The 25,144-nt window shown below is 43.9% G+C and overlaps 1 protein-coding gene across 1 annotated transcript in view; it reads right to left on the bottom strand.

The window, feature by feature from the left end:
* The window catches only part of Sirt6 (sirtuin 6), a 48,931-nt gene that overhangs the window by 8,840 nt on the left and 14,947 nt on the right, over window positions 1–25,144 (bottom strand). The window contains exons 4-6 of the mRNA XM_068393865.1: window positions 19,030–19,153; window positions 12,751–12,924; window positions 7,611–7,734 (exon numbers count right to left, since the gene is read on the bottom strand). Of these exons, the coding sequence (XP_068249966.1) occupies window positions 7,611–7,734; window positions 12,751–12,924; window positions 19,030–19,153 (422 nt within the window). The remainder of the gene's footprint in view (window positions 1–7,610; window positions 7,735–12,750; window positions 12,925–19,029; window positions 19,154–25,144) is intronic.

The following is a 25,144-nucleotide window of genomic DNA, read 5'->3' on the forward strand; positions in this document are numbered from 1 at the left end:
CAGGTCCCTCGCCCAGAAATAGATTTTTCCTACGTCAAAATCCCTTTTCTGGGCTCGAACCTGTGCCGCCCAGTGAATCTATACAAGAGAAATGTCACCAAACTTGCAAAATAAAGGAAAAAACATAAGCGTAAGGGAAATACAGGATGCTTTAATCAGAGATGAGTGCCACAAAACAATTGTAAGGGTATCTTAAGAGGAACATAATCCACTTGGTGGAACAACTGACAAATAAGGTAAGGTATAATAATGCCGTGAGTGATGATATATACAGATACTCAGGAGTCAAAAATTAACAAATATAATAATAGTAATCAGGTGCGAAACCAACGAATACAAATAGGGTATAAATGAGGCAGGTAAGGGGGAGAGATAAAATAACAAGGAATTAACATATGAGTTACCTGGGGGTAACTACGCTCCCTGCAGCTACTGTAGGAAATTTAAGGGCTTCCAAATGTTTAAGGTAGTGTTTCTTGAACACTGAGGGTGACTTCCACCCTGTATACCTGGAAAGATCCGTAAAATTCATGTGGTGAAAAAAGTTCACCGAAGTAGCAACCGCTCTGATATCATGTGCAAGAGGAAAAGAGTCAGGGCTAGCTTGTTTAATAAAATACAAAATTTGTTGCCTGATCCCTTTAATGGTAATGGTACCGCCTTGTTCTCTAACGAATAGAGGCCCCGAGGAGTTAGAGGAGGTCCGGGATAAATAAGACCTAAGAGTAGTAACAGGGCACAGAGACGGATCTTGCGTGAGGGGAACAATTTTCCAGGAGGACCATCTGTTCTGAGGGTCTTCGTTCTTAGCTAAAAAGAATTTGTTAGGTGAAAGAAGGACCTCTCCCGAAGGAAGGAACTCAATATGACCCGGGTCTCTTGACAAAGCTGCCAGTTCAGAAATTCTTGCCCCGGAAGCCAAACTCACCAGGAAAAGTGTTTTCCTGAGAAGGGGAATGTAATCACAAGAACTGTTAATGGTATCAGAAGCCAATTTGAGTACATCATTAAGGAACCAGGTAACCGGGGTAGGACGAGTAACCGGTTTCAGTCTGGCACAGGCTTTCGGAATAGAAGCTAACACAGAGTCGGTTAAGTCTATGTTAAAACCCACTAGGAATATCTTTTTCAAGGCAGATTTAATAGTGGTGATAGTATTGGCTGCCAGACCTGATTCTAATAAAGTTCTAAAGAAAGTGACTGTAAGGTTCAAGTTCATACAGTGTACGTCTGAGTCTATCAAAAATTTAGCCAACTTTTTAACCGCAGAATCATATTGGCGGATGGTGGAATCCCGTTTATCTGATTCTAGGAACAGGGTGTTTTGAGGATCGATATTGGCCCCATGCATGGCCGCAAACTTCATGAAGTCCATAAAGTTAGGGTGCTCTGAATGTTTGAGAAAGCGTACACAACGCGTGTTTGTACTATCTGAGACAGAACCGGATTGGGTATCGGGTGAGGATGTAGTCTCAACTCTCGCAGGAGAGGATACCAATTGCTCTTGGGCCAGTTGGGTGCGACCAAGGCTACTCGTCCCTTGAAGGATCTCAGCTTGTCTAGGACTTTCAGTAAAAGATTCACCGGGGGAAAGAGATAAATCCTTTCCCAGATGTCCCAATTCTGTGACATAGCGTCTGTGGCGTAGGCCTGAGGGTCTAGATTGGGAGCCACATATACTCTCAACTTGTGGTTGGACTCCGTGGCGAAGAGATCCACTTGGAGACCCGGAACCCGAGAGAGAATCCACCGGAATGACTTTAGATCGAGTGACCATTCCGATTCTAGAGGGGAGGTCCGGGACAGGGCGTCCGCCACTACGTTCCGGACTCCCGCCAGGTGGACGGCTGAAAGATGCCAACGGTTCGAGGCTGCTAGGGAGAATATGGCTACTAGAACATGGTTCAGAGGCCCTGATTTTGATCCGCCTCTGTTGAGGCAGCGGACCACCACTTCGCTGTCGAGAACCAGGCGAAGGTGTTGTCTCTTGGGTGAAGCGAGACGTTTCAGGGTTAGAAGAACTGCCATGGCCTCCAGCACATTGATGTGAAGTTGGCGGAATAAGGGAGACCAAAGGCCTTGAACTTTCCTGAGCTGAGAATAGCCTCCCCAACCTGATAGGGATGCGTCCGTGTGAATGATTAACTTCGGAGGCGGAAATCGAAGGGGAACTGACTTTGACAGATTGTTGGCCCTTGTCCAAGGTAGAAGTCTTTCCCGGAGAATGGGAGGAAGGCGGACTTTCCTGTCCCGGAGCTTCCGGTTCGCCCTCGAACGCCAGACACGATTGATATCTTTCAATTTTGCCTTCAGAAGTAGATCCGTCACTGAAGCAAATTGAAGGGACCCTAGGATCCTCTCTTGGAGTCGTCTGGAACTTACTTTGTCTTTGAGAAAGCGTTTGGTGTTCATTGCAATCTCTAACCTCTTGGGTTTGGGAAGACACAGAGTATGAGATATAAGATCCCATTGCAGGCCGAGCCATTGGAACTTTGATTTCGGAAGAAGACGGGACTTCTTGAAGTTGATCTGGAAGCCTAGAGATTGAAGGTACTGGATGACTCTGTGAGTGGCTTTTAGGCAATTTTGGGAGGTGTCTGACCAAATGAGCCAGTCGTCCAGATAGGCTACTACTTGAATCCCTTGATTTCTGAGTTCCTGAACAGCAACTTCTGCTAACTTACTTTGTGAAGATCCTTGGGGCGATGTTGAGCCCAAAGGGCATCACCTTGAAGGAGTAATTTTTGTCCCCTAGGCGGAAGCCTAGATACGGACGGAAGTGTCTCGCTATCGGGACGTGATAATAGGCGTCTGTAAGATCGATAGAGGTGGTGACGGCCCCACGGGGAAGTAAGGTCCGCACCTGCGAGACGGTAAGCATTCGAAACTTGTCGCATTGAATGGACAAGTTGAGAAGGGATAGGTCTAGAATCACTCTTCTCTTGTCCGAATCCTTCTTCGGGACACTGAACAGCCGACCCTGAAACTTCAGGTGTTTCGTTTCTTGTATGGCGTTCTTTTGTAACAGGTCCTGGACAAATTCGACTAGGTCCGGAGTGGAATGTTGATGAAATCTGTTCGGAGGTGGAGGTCCTTGAATCCAACTCCATCCCAGTCCCTTGGAGATGATACTGAAAGCCCAGGGACTGAATCTCCATTTGTTGCGGAAGGCATAAAGCCTCCCCCCTACCTGCTGCACCTCAGTATTGGTTTGAGGAGTTGCCTCCGCGTCCGCCTCGGAAGTTCTTTCCCTTACGAAAGACTCTTCCTCTACCTCTGTTCTGGTTAGAACCACGATGGTAGCCTCTACCTCTGTTATAACTCTGGGAAGAGCTATGAGCCTCATAAGACTGGTTAAAGGCAGGAGAAGTGGTGGAGGCACCGGAAAGCTGGCTCTTAGGGAGCAGAACGGTGACATAGTCGTCCGAAGGAGCCTGAGAGGTGGAAGGCTGTGCAGGAGCAACGGGAGATGGAGGAAGAGGCAGTCGGAAATTGGACGAACTACTCTGCTGTTGCCTGAACTGGGTGGAGGTATACGGGCGGAGCTTCTTCCTACCCCGGGCTTGGTAATTTGCGGGGTCATATTTCCGTTTAGGAGTCAAACCCCAACGGGTTTTAAGGCTCTGATTGACTCTAGTGGCCTCTGCCAAGACTTCCTCTACAAGATCTTCAGGGAAGAGATTTGAACCCCAGCAGGAGGACCGGATAAGCTTATTAGGCTCGTGCCTAATGGTCGCCTCAGCCAGGACGTGTTTGCGACACCTACGTTTAGCAGTAGCGAAGTCATAAAGGTCATAGTATAATGACTGCAACGTAGCCTTATTGAGAGACTTAAAGATACTCTCAGTATCATAAGTCAAGGCTATCGACTCCGTGGATGTGGCCAAGTTCAGAGTTCGGCCAACACGTAGGCGGGAATCATACTCCTGTTTAATGAGGGATTCCGGGAGACGGGGAAGCCGCTCACTAAACAAGACTGAGGCACAGTCCGCTGATAGCTTGCCAGAGGTAAAAGTGGTATGGACGTTGTCCCAACACTCAATGCCAGAAGGAAGAAGGAGGGAGATCGGATCCACCTCTCGGATGGGAGGCAAGGGCTTCTCCTCCAGAGCATATTGGAAAGCAAGCTCTGCTACCTTATTAACACATGGAGTCACGGTGTTTTTATCCATTAAAAACATTGTGAAGGAACTCTTATACGGCGTTAACATGGTGTTGGTGCAACCGATGTCGTTCAAGAACCTAGCCCAAACAGATTGGGCTTGCTCTTTTGGGAAGATGACGGTCTCTTTGGGGACCTTATCTAGCCGAACCAGAGCTTCCTCGGTAAGCCTGGCATAACCATGAAATGGAAATGCCAGACCAGGAGGAAAGAATTCAAAGTCCTCTAGAGGACGAGTGCCAAGACCTTCCAAAGTTAACATTCCGTCTGAGAACGGAGAATGAAGAGCCATGCGCCAAGGATTATTCTTGGTAAACGGCGGGAGCTTAGAGGCATCCGGGATGAGAGAGCTTTGGACTCGCTCCGGAGCCCCTTGCTCTAATGCCCCAAGTCTCTGACCGATGTTAGAGAACATCGTGTCCATCTTGGCCTGCATTTCCGACACCAACTTAGCTTGCATCTCCAACACAATGCGAAGCATGGCTGATTCGGAAAGGCCCGAGCTAGGAGCAGGAGTGGCGGATTGTACTCCTGGGTCGTGAGACTTAGAGGAGGAGCCGGAAGCCTTAGATGACGGGTTTGTATTCAGCTTAGAACTATGGGAAGCCTTGTGAGGCTTACGAGCTTTAGGTAAGGTTCTAGATGTAGACTTATTCTTGGGGGGAACCGGGTGTGATCGTTGAGACGAATCACGGTCCCCAGAAAAACCATGAAAGGAAGAGCGATCAGAAGAAGAAGAAAGAGCGGGGCTGAGGATAGGAATCTCAGCGCCGGTAACACCTGCCTCACTTACCACCCTACCTGCGTCCGGATCATCCAATAACATGGGTTCGACGTCCAGGTTCATGGAAGCAACATTGTCTTCCAGATCTCCGGGGGCATCCGACGGATCTTGATCTTGATCAATAAACCCCGTTATGGTGGCATCAATGTGGGCAATGATGGGAGCTGCAACATGCCTAGCCACAGCGGCTGAAGACTTGGCGTTAGGATAGACCATGGCACAATAGTCTTCGGATAGGACGTAAGGCTGCTTGGATTTCACGTTCCGGGCAAAACCACCAACCCACACTTTCAGTGTGGCCCGAGCCGCAGACTTTTGCTCCGGGGATGCCTGAAATAATAGTGGGAATTATAAAAAGGCAGACTCATAGTGGTCCTTCAAGACCATAGAAATCTTACTAAATAGTGTATGTATACCAAAAAAGGTAAGATAGATAAAAAGACAACATAGCCAACAGGACTCACCGAGTCAGATCCAAGGGTGGTGATGAGGTCAAAACAGACCATGCAGTTGTCAGGGTGCCAGACCACGATGTCCTCCAGCTGAACCCCGCAGAGGGCGTGAGACCGACATACGGTGTGCCCACAAGGCTGATGCAGAACAGCCGCACAGGCCGTCGTCTGACAATGCACCATCTATAAAAAGAATAGTATATGAGAAACTGTAATTCTCTTAAGTAGGGGTGGGTCCGGAGGACCCGGGCCTAACATAAGTCTAACTTAAGACTAGAGCTTAATTGTAATACTCTTAAGTAGGGGCGGGTCCGGAGGACCCGGGCCTAACATAAGTCTAACTGAAGACTAGAGATTAATTGTAATACTCTTAAGTAGGGGCAGGTCCGGAGGACCCGGGCCTAAACATAAGTCTAACTTAAGACTAGAGTATAGCTATCCATTCCGGTCGAGCCGGGAGTATAAAATGCAACAAAGGATTAAGACACATAGTGTCTGATTTCCCGGAGCGAGGTTAAGCCCCGGGCCGGGAAATAAACGTATATCCATAAACCAATTCATATAGGAACTCCGAGATAGTAATCTGTCATATATAATCATATATAATCATAGGAACTGTTATAAATTAATAGGGGGGCGGAACTGTAGATAAGAACCGCCAACCGAACCCGGAGGGTTTCGTATAACATAATAAAAGTGTGATAAGTGAATATAAAACAGGGTGCACCGGGATCCAACTCTGTTGACCGGTGGCCAACCCGTCTAGACAGAGACGAACCCGCCGGGACACCCGGAGGACAAAGTCCATACACACTGAACTACCCCCTCTAAAGGAGGGAAGGCCACGGTCCCCTAGGGGAGGGGGGAGAGAAGCCTAGCCGCCCACCTAGCGAGAGGGGGAGCTTGGGGGAGGATCACGTGATACGGAGCAGCAGGGCTACCAACTGACGATCCCCAACCAGACAGATCAAACGGAGTAATAGCACAAATATTCATTATGATAGTAATAGCGTTGAAAACTTATATAAATATACACATAAAAATTTTAGGGCAAGGCATGCAACATAATAAATAAATCACAAAGGACACACCTGATGACTTATAAAATAAATTTGCCGCCTAGTAACGAAGGTCGGCAAGCCATAACGATACGTAACTGATATCGGCCCTAAAAATGAACCACGAGGGTTCTAAACGCTAAATAATGAATATTCACAAAAACAAATAACATTTAATTAATAATAAAAATAATACACATAGTAACACCGCGAGTGAAACTAAAAGCTCTCAAAATAGGAGTACCAACTGTAAGCGGAATCAAGCAAGATCGAAATGAACGAAGAGAATAAACTCCTATAATTTAAATATTAAACGATCTAGATTGCTCAAAACACAGCAAAACATAGCTTGGTACTTAACTTAGACGGTGTCTCCTGGGAAACCGACGAAGAAGCTATAATCCAGTGGAAAATAAGCGAAAAACGAGAGCACAACAAAAAAGCGGGTTACAACACAGGCGTGCTAAAAGGAGTTGTGTTCTGAGCGGATGCAGAGTTGGTGGTGCCGAGTGAGGTTGAACGGCTCTCCTCTATTGGGATCTTTGTCGTGGATGAATCTAAATAGTGCGGGACCTCTGGATTATACGCCCAATTTTATACCGACACCAATAGGTGAGCGAGCTAGTTAACCTAGCACTCCTTTACATTTTTTCTCTGGTATATTTAGCAGTAAATTACCTAAGAATAAGTGCTAAATGGAGCTTATTCACTGGGCGGCACAGGTTCGAGCCCAGAAATAAGCCTGTTACACATTCGAGGCTTATCCAGAAAACAACTGCATATCCTTGTGTACTTTCCTTTTATTTCATCAAGGTTTAACCAAACACAAAATCTTGTCTACACACTTATCCACTTATTTAGAAAGAAAGCACAACGATTAAAACAGCATGAGACAGCAAGAGTACATGTGTGCTGCGTGAGTACTAGTTTAAAAGTGAATGTATAGCTGACTGACAGGTGGGCTAGGTTTTCCTACTAACTGCCAGCAGTTATAACTATCTTGTTAAATTTATATTGGCCGTTCTAGCTTCACTGAAGTCATAACTCTAATAAAAAACTCAAGTTTGTATTTGTGTAGGAACAAATACCAGAATGTTTCAAAAGTTTTTAAACTGATGCAAGCAAAAGAGCTTGTTTCATTTCACAAGCCTTACCTGCTTAGTCGGCTGAAGGTTGCATATCACAAGTTTTCCTCCACGTTTCTTTGTGTCAACTGGCAGGTTACCACTGGGTACAATCTGAAGCGTAGTTCCTAAGCAAATGCTTAATTCTGCTGCACTGTAATGAAAAATAAACAGCACGAGTTAAGTCAGGCATGGAGATTTCCAAGCTACCCTAAACAAACTATTCACATACAGTAAATCATTAAAATTCAGAAATGAGTTGACCGGTTTCATCACAATCTGGCATTGGGAATCAATCTCTAGTCCTGAATAATGAATTGTTTCTTAAGTTTAAAGTTAATCATCATCATAAATATTTTTAAGTCAAGTATAATAAATTTCAAAATTGACTAATATTTGTTTAGTCTTTTAAAATAGAGAACGTCTTTAGCAGAGCTGAAATGGATTACGAAGTCCTTAAAGAGATAGTTACCGGCATGTGGTGAGGGAGGGCGAGTAGCCCAGCCCACTCTCCTGTCAAAGACTTCACTTTTGAACTTTTGGCCCAGGACTCCGAGGGGTGGTTGAGGTGGGAATTTAAACTTTTAAGGGTTCAGGTTTTTTATAGCTAGGAGAAAACAAATTATTTATTGTAACATGTAGAGAAACCTTTCATCTTTTAAAATAGGGAGACTCTTATTGGTGGGTAGGAAATTCCCCTAGAAACAAACTGGTTGGTTCTTTTTATCCTGGTTGTGGATGGGAATGAGGGAGACAACTCTAGTAACCTCCTATCAGCCCATCAAGGGGATGAGTAGGCTGATAGGCCCTGCCAAGTACTTAGTTATGTACCTGATACTCTGTCGATGAAGGAATCTTTTTCCACTCCAAATGGGACATGCAGTCTAGAAGGAAGATAGCCAGTGGGTTGATATTCATTCCATCCTTTCCCCCTAAAACTACTCCTCACATCCAGTCTGACAAGAATGATGCTACGTGTAGCTTACCAGTATTAGTGTCAAATTCAACATCCAAATGTACTAACGCTTCATCCCTAAACAATGAGAAAAAGCAAAAAAGGCAGTCGTTATACCTTTCCTCCAGACTTACATTAAACATGTTACCATAAACAAAATGATTCCTGCCTTGAATGGAAGTTGGGCTGACAACACAACTCCTTGAGTAGCCACTATAGGGCTAAGATCAATTGTTGAAGGACTTTTGGGTATAAACAGTAATACTGTACCTTGACATATGAGCATAATGCATTCCAGGACCGAGCTCATGTGTCAATTTACTCGTATCTCAAGTCAACTTTCCCATATAAATAACTGAAAAAATTTAATCCATTCCCACCTTCTTAAAAACACTCAAATCAATTATATAACAATAGAAAAACATGCTTTAAAGTGCTATAATACTCTACATACACACAAAATAACATAAATCACTTCAGGAATGTGATCTACAATACAATGTAGATTTATTATGGAGCTCTTACCTTCGAGACAGGCTGTAATGGCTAACAGCGGTGTGCAGAGGTGGAGGGAGGGAGGAAGGAAATGAGAGAGAGTTGGATGCTACCATATTTACTGTTTTTTACACATAGCATAACACAAACTTAAAATTAACTTAACTGAACTCAGCTTAATTTTCTTTAAATCTTATTCTTATTTAGTTTTTAAACTTTTTCACTTGTATTTTTTCACTATTTGAGGAATACACATATCGTCAAGATACTCAGCTCATAGCTCATAATGGCATGCTTTCTTAAGACCCATCACTTAATATGAAGAATGTTCACAAATATCAGTTAAAATCACGTAAATATTGCAAAGACAACACGGGAGATGTGTACTAAAGTCGATGATCGAGTGAAATGAATGAGTGATACAAGCTTAGAACACACCAAGTGCTCAGCTACCTAGCATCAGCATCTGTAAGCGTGCTCAATCAAGTTTGTGCTCGTATCTCAATGCAAAAATTTGATCAGCGGTTTGCTTTTATCTCAAAATGCTCATATGTTGGGGCACTCGTAAGACAAGGTATTACTGTACTCCCTTAAACAGAAGGCTGTAAAGGTTGTTTGGCACTTCTCAACTCCCTCATCACTTGTCTGACTGTGTCTATGGAGTGTTCTCACCTATTTCCTGGTTCTGCCAATGCTAAAGAAGATTTATTGACACAAGCCTGGGATGTCGAGTCCTCTTCAGATAGCACTGCACAATCATCCAGGGACACAAATACATCTCCCCTTGGTTACCACCAGATACTTCATGAACTGAGGGGATGGAGAGGCTCTTGAACCTGGGTCCGCAAGTCAATGGGTTCTAGGTTTGGTCAATTGATTAGGAACTAGGTTAATTACATGAGTCCATGCAACTTGTCAACACACTTTTGCAAAGGCTCATGGCACCTACTGGCGAAAAGACAAGTCTAGAGAGTTTAAACAGGTAATCTTTGAAAGCAGATACAGTAAGTGGTCCTCCAACACCACTGAAGGGATTTTTAGTGAGATGTGCATGAATACCAAGGAACGAGCTTCTCCAATGAAGAGAGTGGCTGGAGGGTTTTCCAAAAAGCTGCAAGTTACTGACAGACTGAACTTTTGTGCTAGCTCTCTGAGCTTCTTGGTATAAAATTATGATGGAAAGACTCTCACTGCTGCTGTGGCTATCAGCATGCCCAGATACTTCAATCTCTGTTGTGGTGTGAGATTCAACTTTTCCCAATTAATCACTACTTTCAGATTGCAACAAAGAGCAAGGTTACCTTGAATCCATAGTAACTGCCTCTCTGAGGAGGCAAAGATCAACCAACCATTGCAATACATCCAAAGACATATCTAGTATGTGTGATACCCAAGCTCCCATCATTATGAACACTTGAAGAGGAAGGATTTACCTCTGCCTATTCTCTACCTCCCTTACTGACCTGGTCTGGTAGGGGGCTTTAAAGAGATATACATACAGAGGATTCTTCCAAGTTGAAGAAGTTGCAAGTGGTCTGATTGGGATCTAGAGAATGTTAGTTTGCAGAAGCCCTTAAAAAGTCAGAGACCTTAAAGGACACAGCATGGTGAATTAGGGAGCTGTGCAAAACAGATCTTAATTTGATGTAGCCCCTCTACTGAAGCACCAATGCTACTTTTGGACCCACTTGTTTTGAGAATCTAGGCACCACAACATCCTTCTCCAACACCAAGTTGGCCCACTGGTTTGCTAACTGGTGTGATAAAAGAGATCACTGTACACCAGACAGTAAGTCTCCTGTAATTCTCTGAAGAGTCAGGAGTTGATAACTGCATTGTTTAGCAAAGTATGCCATAGCATCTGACCACTGGTCGTCACTAGACTGCTCGGAGGATGGCCATGGAAACAATCTCCAAGACTACCAACTCAGAAGCCGATGCAGAAGACTTTGTCCGTAGAACCATCACTGGTTCAAAATGCAGGAGGAGGGGGGATCTTGTTGGAGAGGCTGGAAAAAATAACTGAATCCCCAGATCTGATAATCAACTTACTCCAAGGCCAATTAACAAGATCCAACCATGGCAGCTCCAGAGAAAGTCTTGGGTTTTGAGAGGTACTAAAATGCTGATAAAATGACAAAAGACTTACCTGAAGTTGGTGCCTTGGTTGCCACAACCAGCTTCTTGACATCACGAATGAGTGCACAAGAACCTCTACAAAGGCACACTGAAACTCTGGGTTCTCTGTAGCCATTGGTACTGGCCCAAGCTCCAATACCTTAAGGGCACAAAAATCCTAAGCATCCCCATCCTTCATAAGGGTTGAACCCTCAGCATTTGCTAAGGAGATCTACAGTACTCCCCCACCACAAAAATGAGCATTCTATTCCAAGGAAAGAACCAGCTTCGTAACTAAGGACCAATGAAGGACTAGGTTAGTTGTTACTGGGTACATAAATATTTCTTGCACTAATCAAACTAGACAAAAGGGATATCAAGTACCTCTTCCCACTGTTGCTTGTGGTGGAGATTAAACAACAGCCTTGTGCCACGAACATGGGACCATGTCACCTCAGCTATCAACCTGTAGCTGTTAGCTGCACGCAACTATGTTTTCACGAGATCCCACGTTCTCAATTGGGATACTCAAGTATCAAAAACAGAAAAGGGAGTAGCAATTCCCCAGCCAAGTACATAAAGTGGACCAAGCATCAATCTTTCTACAATGGTAGTCAGCCAGCAAACAGGTTTCCAAAAGAGAGGTAGTGTTGACAGGAGGCCTATTATTGCAACTACAAGTGGCTTTACTGAACTTTTTGTTAGAAGAAGAGTTAGAGGAGTAAGAACAAACTTACTTCTACCATTTACCAATTTTCCTCTCAGGTTATATGAGCAGAGAAGTTGTCTGAGCTTCCCAAAGTACATTCAAGTTCTCCCTGCACCCAAAACATACTTCCCAAAACTAAGAAAAGAGTGTACAGTATACCCAGAAGCTTCAGTGAACTCGAAGAGGAGAGCAAAATTCTGAACAGTCTCCCAGACATTATCATGGACATTGCCAAGAAGGCGACCGGAAACGACCAAGCCTTCCTCCTCCTCAAAAAACATGCTGGCCTTAACAGGATGATATGATCTACTCTTGGCATTTGCGGATAATTATGAACCATCATGCCCCTAAGGCACAAAGTGAGTATGGATCTATCACCAGTTTAGCTATAAAACAATGCAGTGTCCATTCTTCTTTCACATGAAAATTCCTGCTTCTTTTCATAAACACAAAGCCAAGATCAACCATTCAAGCGAAAAAGGATGAGAACATTAAACAACCTTGGATAGGAGCACATAGTAAATATGTACTAATTGCAGCAAAAACAAAAGTAAAGTGTCTTTGAAAGGAAAGTCAGCAGTATAGCTACCTGCCTGCACTCAACACATGCTGTTAACTACTTTGTTAACTATTTCAACAGCTGTTCCAGCTTTGCTGAAGACATTTCCTAATTCAAACGACAAAAGGTTTGTATATGTGTACTGTGTTAGACATACAATGATATCACTTTTGTTGAAGTAAAAAATATGCAAATGACAGAAGCATTCACCTGCAATTCTTATAGCTGCGTGAACTTCAAGATTTTTGCAATTATAATACAGTATTCAGATCTAAGACTTACTGATGCCACTTTTATCCACTTTGCAGTTATTAAAACTAGACATGATCCTCACCATGAATGAGATATAGCAAGATCCAAGTCATCATCAGGCAATGCGTCTTCCCAGTCTAAAATGGTGTCGTGGAGTCTACCACGACATAACCTGCCATTGGCTCGTTTTCCTGGACAAGTCAGGCCTTCAGACTTCTGGCCTACTGTGGTTACTGCTGTGCTGCGCACAAACTGCCTGTGAAAAAATCAAAATGGAGCATGAAGTAAAGCTAAGATCAAAACGGAAAAGTTTAATTACAGTACGTATACAATTTTTCAGGGGTTTAGGATGCTGTGTAGTCCCCAATGACTTTACTGTTCCAGGCTAGAACAGAAAATTTGATAAAACTTCAATATACCAAAGAAATAATGTCTTCACTGTCCCTTATAATCCTAATTTCTCATGAAATTCTATTCATAACCCTAAATTCTCAACATAATACTATGAGTTTATTTCAGTAACAGAGTTGGAGAATATCTAATGGTAGTAATATACTATATCTATAAGGACCATACTAAGATAAATTAACCCTTTTATCCCCAAAGGACGTACTGGTACGTTTCACAAAAGCCATCCCTTTACCCCCATGGACGTACCGGTACGTCCTTGCAAAAAAATGCTATAAAAATTTAGTTGGAGAATATCTAATGGTAGTAATATACTATATCTATAAGGACCATACTAAGATAAATTAACCCTTTTACCCCCAAAGGACGTACTGGTACATTTCACAAAAGCCATCCCTTTACCCCCATGGACGTACCAGTACGTCCTTGCAAAAAAATGCTATAAAAAAATTTTTTTTTCATATTTTTGATAATTTTTTTTAGAAAATTCAGGCATTTTCCAAGAGAATGAGATCAACCTGACCTCTCTATGACAAAAATTAAGGCTGTTAGAGCAAATCAAAAAAAATATACTGCAAAATGTGCTGGGAAAAAAATAACCCCCTGGGGGTTAAGGGTTGGAAATTTCCAAATAGCCTGGGGGTAAAAGGGTTAAAACCTAGGTTAGAGTATTAATCCATTTACATATGAAATAAAAATCACAAATTTTAAAAGTACAGTGATACCTCGGTAGTCGAACGACTCTATACTCGAACAATTCGGAGTTCGACCAAAATTTTCGAGAAATTTTTGCTGCGGTGCTCGACCAAAAATTCGGTACTCGACCAGCCGAACACGTGACGACCGCATGGGCTTTGTGATGATCGCGCCATCTCGGCCACTCTCGCTTGTTCGGGAAGCATCAGTTCTCTCGAGAGCGTCACTCAGACAACGCGCGATCAGCATTCGTTGTGATTTAGTGATTTTCAGTGCTTTTAATTGCTTTTTTAGCTTTCATAATGAGTCCCAAGAAAGTAATGAGTGTTAAGGGGAAGGAGAAGAGGAAAACAGTGCGAACAACGATCGAGTTGAAGAAGGAAATTATAGCGAAATATGAGAATGGTGTACGAGTGTCCGATTTAGCGGTAGAATACGGAATGGCGAAGTCGACCATTTCTACGTTTTTAAAGCATAAAGAAATGATTAAGAAGGCGAATGTTGCAACGGGAGTTACGGCGGTAACTAAGCAAAGGCCACAAGTGATTGAGGAGATGGAAAAGTTGCTTTTAATATTTATTAAAGAAAAACAGTTGGCCGGGGAAAGTGTTAGTGAAGCGTTCATTTGTGAAAAAGCGTTGCATATCTATGAAGAATTAGTGAAGAAAAGTCCGAGTACCAGTGAAAGTGATTCATTTACATTTAAAGCGAGCAGGGGTTGGTTTGAAAAGTTTCGTAATAGAACAGGTATTCATCGTGTTACTAGGCATGGGGAGGCAGCTAGTTCGGATCAAATTGCAGCCGATAAATACGTGGGGGAATTCGATCGGTACATAAATGAACAAAATTTGATCGCACAACAAGTCTTTAATTGTGATGAGACTGGGTTATTTTGGAAGAAAATGCCAGCCAATACGTACATTACCAAGGACGAGACGAAGATGCCAGGTCACAAGCCAATGAAAGATAGGCTAACATTGTTGCTGTGTGCAAATGCAAGTGGCGATTGCAAGATCAAACCCTTGTTAGTGTACCACTCGGACAACCCCCGGGTGTTCAAACGAAATAATATTTGTAAAAGTGCACTACCAGTTATGTGGCGCTCGAACACTAAATCTTGGGTCACAAGACAATTCTTTACTGAGTGGATAAACGAAGTGTTTGCCCCCCAGGTTAAGGCTTACCTCATTGAAAAGAGCTTGCCAATGAAATGTCTTCTGGTTATGGACAATGCTCCTGCACATCCTCCAGGTCTCGAGGATGACTTGAAAGAAGAATACAGCTTTATCAAAATCAAATTCTTGCCCCCCAATACTACTCCCATACTCCAGCCCATGGACCAACAGGTCATTTCAAACTTCAAAAAACTCTATACCAAGGCCCTTTTCAGAAAGTGTTTTGAAGTGACCAGTGACACGAAGTTGACCCTAAAGGAATTCTGGAAGGAACACTTCAGCATCCTCAACTCTGTTAACATGATTGACCAAGCTTGGCGAGGTGTGACCTATAGGACATTGAACTCTGCCTGGCGTAAGCTGTGGCCATCATGTGTCACAGAGAGGGAGTTTGAAGGTTTCCAACCAGAGGCGGGTCCAAGCACTGCTACCCCTGTAATTTCTGATGACACTGATGTCGTTGAGGAAATTGTTGTCATGGGCAGGAGTTTGGGGCTTGAGGTCGACAAGGATGATATTGATGAGCTTGTAGAAAGCCATTCTACCGAGTTGACTGTGGAGGAATTGTTGCACCTGCAACAACAACAGCAGCAGGATCTGATTGTGGAGCAGGAATCTTCAGAAGAGGATGAGGTAAGGGAGGATGTTCCAAGTTCTCTCATCAATGAAATTTGTTCCAAGTGGGCAGATGTGCAGGCTTTTGCTGAAAAATACCACCCAGAAATTGCAGTAGCAAACCGGGCAGTGCATATGTTTAATGATAGTGTCATGTATCATTTTCGAAGAATACTGCAGAGGAGGAAGAAACAATTAACAATAGACCAGTTTTTCACAAAAGAAAAGAAAGCTGCTACATCAAAGCCTGTTTCTCCTCCAAAGAAGAGACAAAGAAGAGAAGAAACCCCTGAAATAGATCTGCCCACCCTTTCATTGGAGAGAGAAACAACTCCTGAAGGAGAACTACCCCGCCACATCATGGAAGGGGACTCTCCTTCCAAGCAGTAACCTCCCCCTTCCATCCTCTCCACATCCATCCCTGTATGCCATCGAACCGCTGCTCAAAGGTATGTTCACTACAGTACAGAAAATGGTTTAAAATTGTTTTATTTTAGTACAGTAAATGGTTTAAAATTGTTTTATAGGATTTTCTGACCAATTTCATACACATTTAGATAATTATTGTTGTTTAGGTACACGTTTTATTAATATTTTGGGCCTGTTCGAGTGCTTGGGAACGGAATAGAATATATACCATTATTTCTTATGGGGAAAAAAAATTCGGTACTCGAACAAATCGGAGGTCGAACACGGATCTCGAACGGATTATGGTCGAGTACCGAGGTATCACTGTACTCTAATTTTCCCAAACCATCCAAATCCAAAACCTTTACTAGGAGCATGACTAGCAAGGCTGAAACACCGTTAAGATTTTAAGATTTTAATGAGGACTTGTGTGGTGGTTCAGCCAGGCAGTTTTTAACTATAGTTAAGAAAAATACAAACTACTTTAGAACTGCCAATTTGTTCTTACACGAAATGCAAACCCTCAACCTTTAACAGGAGACTCATCCTCAGGAGGGCACAAGTCCTTACTACTAAACTGGCTGGTTAACTGACCCAGGAAACGTCAATGTACTTTGGTCCTGTGAAGGAGCAAAGGTCATGACTCGTGTCAACCTTTTAATGACCTGGCCATGAAGATATAGCAGGAGTTAGACTAGGTCTTCACCATAAACTGGTAGACAGTCACTGAAGAATCTATATCCTTAATGATATGGCATCCAAATGAATGACTATATGAGCAGTGGGGCCTTTCTTCAAAGTGGAAGGTACTGGAGCTGCAGATAAAGATCTGGGTTTTACTGTAGCCTTCTTCAGCACTAACTTGCTGTGTGTGTAAGGAAGAGGCTCTAGGGGCCGAGGTCTTGGAAGAGCTTTAGCCCTTGAAAGAAACTACCGTGTGGCTAAAGAAGTCATGACTCTTCTTTCTCCACTTCTCGATTGTGTTTTCAACGTCTTTCTGCAAGAAGAATACAGTCGACTCCAGTAATGTATTAGTGCATTAGTAAGCGTGAAATGGATAGCATGTGTAGTGATCGATGAACATGTAGGTGATCGCGTGACTGGAAGTGACCATGAAGGTACTTGGGTGTGTGAATGTGCTCATGCACATGGTGATCATGTTCATGGAGACAATCGTGCAGTGAAGGTGATTGTGTTCGTGAAGAAAATTGTAAAGGCAAGAATACAAGCGATGACGCTCGAGTGCGTGGGGATTGTAGTAGAAGTGCCTGTGAGCATGGCAACTATTTAGGCGATCGTGCACGGGGTAATGATAGTGTACTTCAAGGTGATGTGCACATGGTGATGATTGTGTGGGTGGAAGTGATCGTGTGCACGGTAAGGTTCTTAGTGATCACGAAGGTCGAGTGTGTGGAAGGTTATCTTGTGGAGAAGATGGAAGACAAGAATCAAGAAGAAAGTTCTTATTGCTCAAGGGAGAAAGAAGAATGATCAGAGGACTCAACACCTCTGGCAGATCTTTGAAGTTCATGCGTGTGGCAATGTTTGCGCATGTGGCGATGTTTGTGCATGTGGAGTAGGAGTCACCAAAGACTATGCAGACCATCTCTGGGCAGGAGAGCAAGGCTCTGCGTCCTGACAAACAAAGCTCTGTGTCTTGCCTTGTATGAAACCTGGCACTGGTAGCAGGATCTTTAGCCCTTATGCCTCGTACCTCAACACCTTGCAGGGGGTTGGGCTTCGGTAGAGCGCTGTCAAACCATGCATAACAATAGACAGACTTCGGAGAGTCAGACTAATCAGTTGCCCTGTGCTTTGGTGATTTCTTCTTTATCATCCTAAGGGTGACAGGCACTGAAGAAGGTGCAAGATCAGAAGAGGTGACAGAGGATTTCCAGGCAGCAAACAAAGAAGGTTCTTACTCTGTAGGTGGCACAGGCGAAGACGAGGGAACAAGCAGCGAAGTCTCCACTAATGGGGTGCCATCAATACCCATGGAAGGCTACAGCATACCAAGATTGAGGTACATGTAGCAGAAAAGGGTCATCAACAATGGATGTAATTTCAGAGAGAGGTAGGGGGAATTACCTTTCCTGTCTCACTCAAGAAACTCTACAATCACCGGGCAAGACACTCTTGCCTCTTGCAAATTCCTCCATGGGACCCAGCCCCGAAGGAAGTCAAAGAAGACACAAAGGGTTTTCCATCTGATTTTGGAAAGGAGAAATGGCATCAGCTTAGGCGTTGCCAAGTCCAATGCCAATGAATTCTTAGAATTCTTTTTTGAGTACTTCACCCACTGCATCCTCAGCCAGGCTTACCAAGACAAAGCTACATGTTTACCCAATAAGCTGACACTAATCCACAACAAGGTAACCAGGCATTCTGAAGGAAAAGAACAAGCCGAACAGCATTAAACAGCCAAAGCAGGACAAGGGAAGGTAAGCCAGTACACCACAATGCAATGACAGAAATCAAAAGTGGGGGTTGCTCTACCTGTCGGGTGGGCGGAGCCTAACCAAACCCCCATCCAACAAGCAACTACGTCTACCCTATTAAAAACTTAACGGCCATTCGAGCTTCTGTGAAGCTATACTTCTATTGGTGGTCGAGGGTTTGTTTTGTGTAGGAACAAATCAGAGATGCAATAAATCTTTCACTACTGCAAACTCTTATTAGTAATCCACATTAAGAACAAAACTACTCGATATTCTTTAGAGAAACACTTCACATATTGGACATTCTGTACTTTTCATTTATTCTTTGGTCTCTTATCGGACGCGAACCAACTCCCCTAGCTCCAGCCTTCAATTTATAAATAAATTCTTTCAGTCAGGACTTATTTCCATTCAGCAAATTAAGATAATTTAATAAGTCTACTCCCAAGCAAGTGCTACTGATAATGATGAAGAAACAAAGAACAAATGCGAGAATCATCAAAACTGCATACCTATAATGATGGAATATTTGAAGGAGAAGATGTAACCAAATTCTTTAACAGTAATTGAAAAAAATTCAAATACAACACATGCTGATTTCCTTGGTGTTAGTTCACTTACCTCTGACAATAATTGCATTTATCCACAAACATATTACCATGAAGTTCGGCTAATTTCTGTCGCTGAAGACCAGAACGTAAGTGAAGGCCATCAATATTCTGTGTGACTACATACTGCGCATAACCTGTAACAATGAAAAGGGTTACAGTAAGTTGACAAGGTGGTTACTAATTTCTGTTATTTGACAAACTAATTTAATATCGATATCAGGAATCAAGAAAACTTTGTTTCAGTTTATTTAATAAGCAAGATGATCCCAGGATTCATTACATATTTTGCTAAACAGACAAGGTGGGAAGGTTGTATAAAGAATGAGACAGGTGGTGAGATTTGTTGTGCAGAAGCTGCAATTGATGCTTAACACTCAACGATTGAGAAGATTTGGAAATTATATCCAAAGAGATGAGGAATATTTGATCAGGAAAACAGTAGAAATGGAAGAGGCAGGCTAAGGGCCAGTAGGAAGGGCAAGAAAATTGTGGAAAACTGAATAAATTAACATGTAGTACAAAAACTAGAATAGTCTGCAGAACTAATTTTACACAATTTCACACTAATTTCTAACGAAGAGACCGAGAGGAGCTTCCTTCAATAAAAGTAGAATAGAAGAAAATTGCAGAAGTGAGTATGGATAGTTCTTACTGGTACCTCAATGAAGAGCCACCAAAGTTACCTGCTCTTTATCCAAAAGAGCAGAAAGGCTAATGCATCCAGAACGTACCTGGGGTGTTGGGAGTAGTCCTAAAAAGTTGTCGACATTCCAAGAACTGGAGCGCAGCCTACTGAAAGAAGTTCTGAAATTCGAAAACAGCAAGCTGAAAGCTTTAGATCAACTGGGAGGTGAAAAGGGTCCTTTGATAGTGATCCTTGAAGAACAAGAAGCCTTTCTGCCATATAGGGATGTGGAGGACCCCTGATCATACATCATGTCCCCGGCGATTGAGCTTGTCTATTACGTTATCTGTGGCCCAGATGCGTACCTGCTTTTCCAACTTGCAAAGTGTCTGTGAAACAGTACACCCTTTCGGTGACAATTGATTGCTGACCTTAGTCACAATAGTGGAATTGTCATTCTTTGATGCTACCAGGTATCCGATCAAACTCTGTTGAAAGCTTACAAAGCTAGTAGCAATGCTTGGAGTTCCAGTACAATGAAAAGAGGTGTTTTCCCGAGGACCACATCGCTGAGGTGGTCTGATTCCTCAGGTGAGAGCTCACCGCTCCTTGGATAAGTTTGGGAATAACAGGATCCCTGGAGGTGGGGAGTTAAGTGGAGCTCCCTTGATAAGGATCTCTTCATTCAGCCACTCGGCCCTATCGTCCAGCACTGAAACCAAAAGGTAGGAGATTCTCCTACCTTTTGGTTTCAGTGGAACAGGAAGTGCTGGACGATAGGGACGAGTGGCTGAATGAAGAGATCCTTATCAAGGGAGCTCCACTTAACTCCCCACCTCCAGGGATCCTGTTATTCCCAAACTTATCCAAGGAGCGGTGACACTTCCATCAACACTGGAGCGATCATTAGCGGAGGAACCTGTGTAGAACGAGTTCTCCAACGACGAAAGATTTCCTAGTAGACGTTGCCACTCTAAAGCCGGAAACGGGGCTTACCGACAGGACACGATTCTCAGATCCTGGCAAAAGGAAAGCCATCTGTCTCAGTCCTGGAGCACTGCTTCCTAGAGGGAGATTGTTGAGAAATCCCAAGAGGCAAATCTTGTTCGAGTAAGCACCACAACAGGCGACGGTGAATATTCAGTGGCAATAGATAGACAGTCTGAAGCTCAGAGGTTTGAACTGGTATCTAATGCCCTGAGGATAAAGGAGAGGTACAGTACTTCCTGTAAGACCAAAATATGCTTCCCTCAGGTCCATCAAAATCATGAAGTCAATCTTCAGGCCACTGTAGACTTCTCGACTGAAAGACCTGGAAAACTGCATCTCATCAGTGGTCAAATCAGTAAAATGTTTGGAGGCTGCTCAAGGATGCAGCTTCCATGGTACCAGATCCAGGCCTGAGGATTGCTCTACCTGGTGAGTGGGTGGGGCCTCCTCTCCACCCTTCAGCAACTATACCTCATTATAAGTTTAAACAGCCGTTCTAACTTCGAATGAAGTCCTGTTGCTATTAAAGAACAATGGTTCGTATTCAAGTAGGAACAAACAAATGTTGCTATGATGAAGTCGCACCAAAGCTGGTTCATGGTAATTGTAGATTAAAATGTTATTTTTATTAGTAAAATAAATTTTTGAATATACTTACCCGATAATCATGTAGCTGTCAACTCCGTTGCCCGACAGAATTCTATGGAGGGATACGCCAGCTATCACAATACTAGAAGGGGGTGTACTTACCAGCGCCACCTGTGGCCAGGTACTCAAGTACTTCTTGTTGACACCTCCTCAATTATTCCTCGGTCCACTGGTTCTCTATGGGGAGGAAGGGAGGGTCGATTAAATCATGATTATCGGGTAAGTATATTCAAAAATTTATTTTACTAATAAAAATAACATTTTTCAATATTAAACTTACCCGATAATCATGTAGCTGATTCACACCCAGGGGGGTGGGTGAAAACCAGTGTACAAGATTAAAGGATAGCTAAGTATCCCGTATTTCATATAATCAGTTATCCACAATAACAATGAAATAATAAGTACCTGGTAAGGAAGTCGACTTGAACCGTTACTCTGCCTTTAATAAGATCGTCTTCCTTACTGAGCGCAGCGTTCCTCTTGGGAGGCTGAATCAACTCAAAGGTGCTAAAGTATACAGGGCTGCAACCCATACTAAAGGACCTCATCACAACCTTTAACCTCGGCGCTTCTCAAGAAAGAATTGACCACCCGCCAAATCAACAAGGATGTGGAAGGCTTCTTAGCCGACCGTACAACCCATAAAAAGTATTCAAGAGAAAGGTTAAAAGGTTATGGGATTATGGGAATGTAGTGGCTGAGCCCTCGCCTACTACTGCATTCGTTGCTACGAATGGTCCCAGGGTGTAGCAGTACTCGTAAAGAGACTGGACATCTTTGAGATAGAATGATGCGAACACTGACTTGCTTCTCCAATAGGTTGCATCCATAACACTCTGCAGAGAATGGCTCTGTTTGAAGGCCACTGAAGTAGCCACAGCTCCCACTTTATGTGTCCTTACCTTCAGCAAAGCAAGGTCTTCTTCCTTCAGATGAGAATGTGTTTCTCTAATCAGAAGCCTGAATAGTAAGAAACTGAGTTCTTAGAACTTGGAAAAGAAGGTTTCTTGATAGCACACTATAAGGCTTCTGATTGTCCTTGTAAAGGTTAAGACCTTTTTAGATAGTACCTAAGAGCTCTAACTGGGCAAAGTACTCTCTTCAGATCATTCCCCACCAAGTTGGACAGGCTTGGGATCTCGAACGACTTAGGCCAAGGACGTGAAGGAAGCTCGTTTAGCAAAAACTGAGCTGCAAGGAACATGTAGCCGTTTCAGATGTGAAAACAATGATCCTGCTGAAGGCGTGGATCTCACTTACTCTTTTAGCTGTTGTCAAGCACACGAGGAAAAGAGTTTTTAATGTGAGGTCCTAAAAAGAGGCTGATTGGAGAGGTTCAAATCTTGATGACATAAGGAACCTTAGGACCACGTCTAGATTCCAGCCTGGAGTGGACAACCGACGTTCCTTTGAGGTCTCAAAAGACCTAGGGAGGTCCTGTAGATCTTTGTTGGTGGAAAGATCCAAGCCTCTGTGGCGGAAAACCGCTGCCAACATACTTCTGTAACCCTTGATCGTAGGAGCTGAAAGGGATCTTACTTTCCTTAGATATAACAGGAAGTCAGCAATCTGGGTTACAGTGGTACTGGTTGAGGAAACTGCATTGGTCTTGTACCAGCTACGGAAGACTTCCCCTATAGACTGATAGATTCTGAGAGTGGATGTTCTCCTTGCTTTGGCAATCGCTCTGGCTGCCTCCTTCGAAAAGCCCCTAGCTCTTGAGAGTCTTTCGAAAGTCTGAAGGCAGTCAGACGAAGAGCGTGGAGGATTGGGTGTACCTTCTTTACGTGAGGTAGACTTAGAAGGTTCACTCTTAGAGGAAGAGTCCTGGGAATGTCGACCAGCCATTGCAGTACCTCTAAGAACCATTCTCTCGCGGGCCAGAGCGGAGCCAACCAACGTCAGCCGTGTCCCTTTGTGAGAGGAGAACTTCTGAAGTACCCTGTTGACAATCTTGAACGGCGGGAATGCATACAGGTCGAGATGGAACCAATCCAGCAGAAAAGCATCCACGTGAACTGCTGCTGGGTCTGGAATCGGAGAACAATACAACAGGAGTCTCTAGGTTATCGAGGTAGTGAACAGATCTATGGTTGGCTGACCCCACAGGGCCCAAAGTCTGCTGCAAACATTCTTGAGAAGGGTCCACTCTGTGGGGATGACCTGACCCTTCCGTCTGAGGTGATCTGCCATGACATTCATACCGCCCTGAATGAACCTCGTTACCAGTTAGCTTTCGATCTTTAGACCAGATGAGTAGGTCCCTTGCGATCTAGAACAACTTCCACGAAAGAGTCCCTCCCTGCTTGAAGATGTAAGCCAGGGCTGTGGTGTTGTCAGAGTCCACCTCCACCACTTTGTTAAGCTGGAGGGACTTGAAGTTTATCAAGGCCAGAATAACCGCCAACAACTCCTTGCAATTGATGTGAAGTGTCCTTTGCTCCTGATTCCATGTTCCCGAGCATTCTTGTCCGTCCAAAGTCGCACCCCAGCCCGTGTCTGATGCGTCCGAGAGGAGACGGCGGTCGTGTTTCTGAACAGCCAAAGGTAGACTTCCTTGAGAAGAAAGCTGTTCTTACACCACGCGAGAGAAGACCTCCTCTCTTCGGAAACAGGAACTGAGACCGTCTCTAGCGTCATGTCCTTTATCCAGTGAGCAGCTAGATGATACTGAAGGGGGGGGAGGTGGAGTCTCCCTAACACGATGAACAGGGCCAGCGATGAAAGTGTCCCTGTTAGACTCATCCACTACCTGACTGAGCATCGGTTCCTTCTCAGCATGCTCTGGATGCATTCTAGGGCTTGGAAGATCCTTGGGGCCGACGGAAAAGTCCGAAAAGCTCGACTCTGAAGATCCATACCCAAGGAGACAACGGTCTGGGATGGGACGAGCTGAGACTCCTCAAAATTGACCAGGAGGCCCAGTTCCTTGGTCAGATCCATAGTCCATTTGAAAATCTCCAGACAGCGACGACTTGTGGGAGCTCTTAAAAGCCAGTCGTCTGACGGAGCCGGACACAAGATCATGGTACTGCTGCACAGTCTGTGAACTGTCAATCATGGGCAAGCGAGGAAGTACAGTGACAACCCGAATCTGTCTAGACTGTCTGGGTCGTACAGACAAACTCCTTATCGGGTTGCTGAGGTTGCCGCACTGCGTCACAACAAGTCACTTCTGTTGGTTGTTGAACGTCTTCCCCGTGACACATTGACTCCGTAAACAAAAAATCCTCTAACAAGGACTAAGCTTGGACTGCATGTCTTGTAACACAGCTCAAGGTCTATGGGAGCAGGTGTGGTAACAGACGGGATTAGCGACTGAAGTGGAACCATTACCTTCCCTGGAAGCATGTTATGCTTAAATAAAAGTCCATAGGAGGCTATGCAGCTAAAGGCTCCCTCCAAATGACAGAGTCCTCAAGGGAATATCAGAAGGAGGGAGAAAAGAACTTTCTCATCTACAGGGACCATATCCTAGAAAAGCTAAGTTCTCTCAGTGAGGGTTCACTGGTGCAAAAGCAGCAGACTAGAAGGCAACGTTATGAAACTGCTTGACAGTCTAGTGAGTTGGCAACAACCAAAGATGTGTGACTGAGAAGCATGCGGTAAGGTATGCAGAGCATGTTGTATGCAGAGTATGCTGTATGCAGAGCATGCTGTATGTAGAGCATGTTGTATGCAGAGCATGCTGAATGCAGAGCATGCTGTATGCAGAGCATGTTGTATGCAGAGCATGCTGAATGCAGAGCATGCTGTATGCAGAGCATGTTGTATGCAGAGCATGCTGTATGCAGAGCATGCTGTATGTAGAGCATTTTGTATGCAGAGCATGCTGAATGCAGAGCATGCTGTATGCAGA

The sequence above is a fragment of the Palaemon carinicauda genome, chromosome 19 (assembly GCF_036898095.1).
Source record: "Palaemon carinicauda isolate YSFRI2023 chromosome 19, ASM3689809v2, whole genome shotgun sequence".
In the NCBI taxonomy this organism is placed as follows: Eukaryota; Metazoa; Arthropoda; class Malacostraca; order Decapoda; family Palaemonidae; genus Palaemon; species Palaemon carinicauda.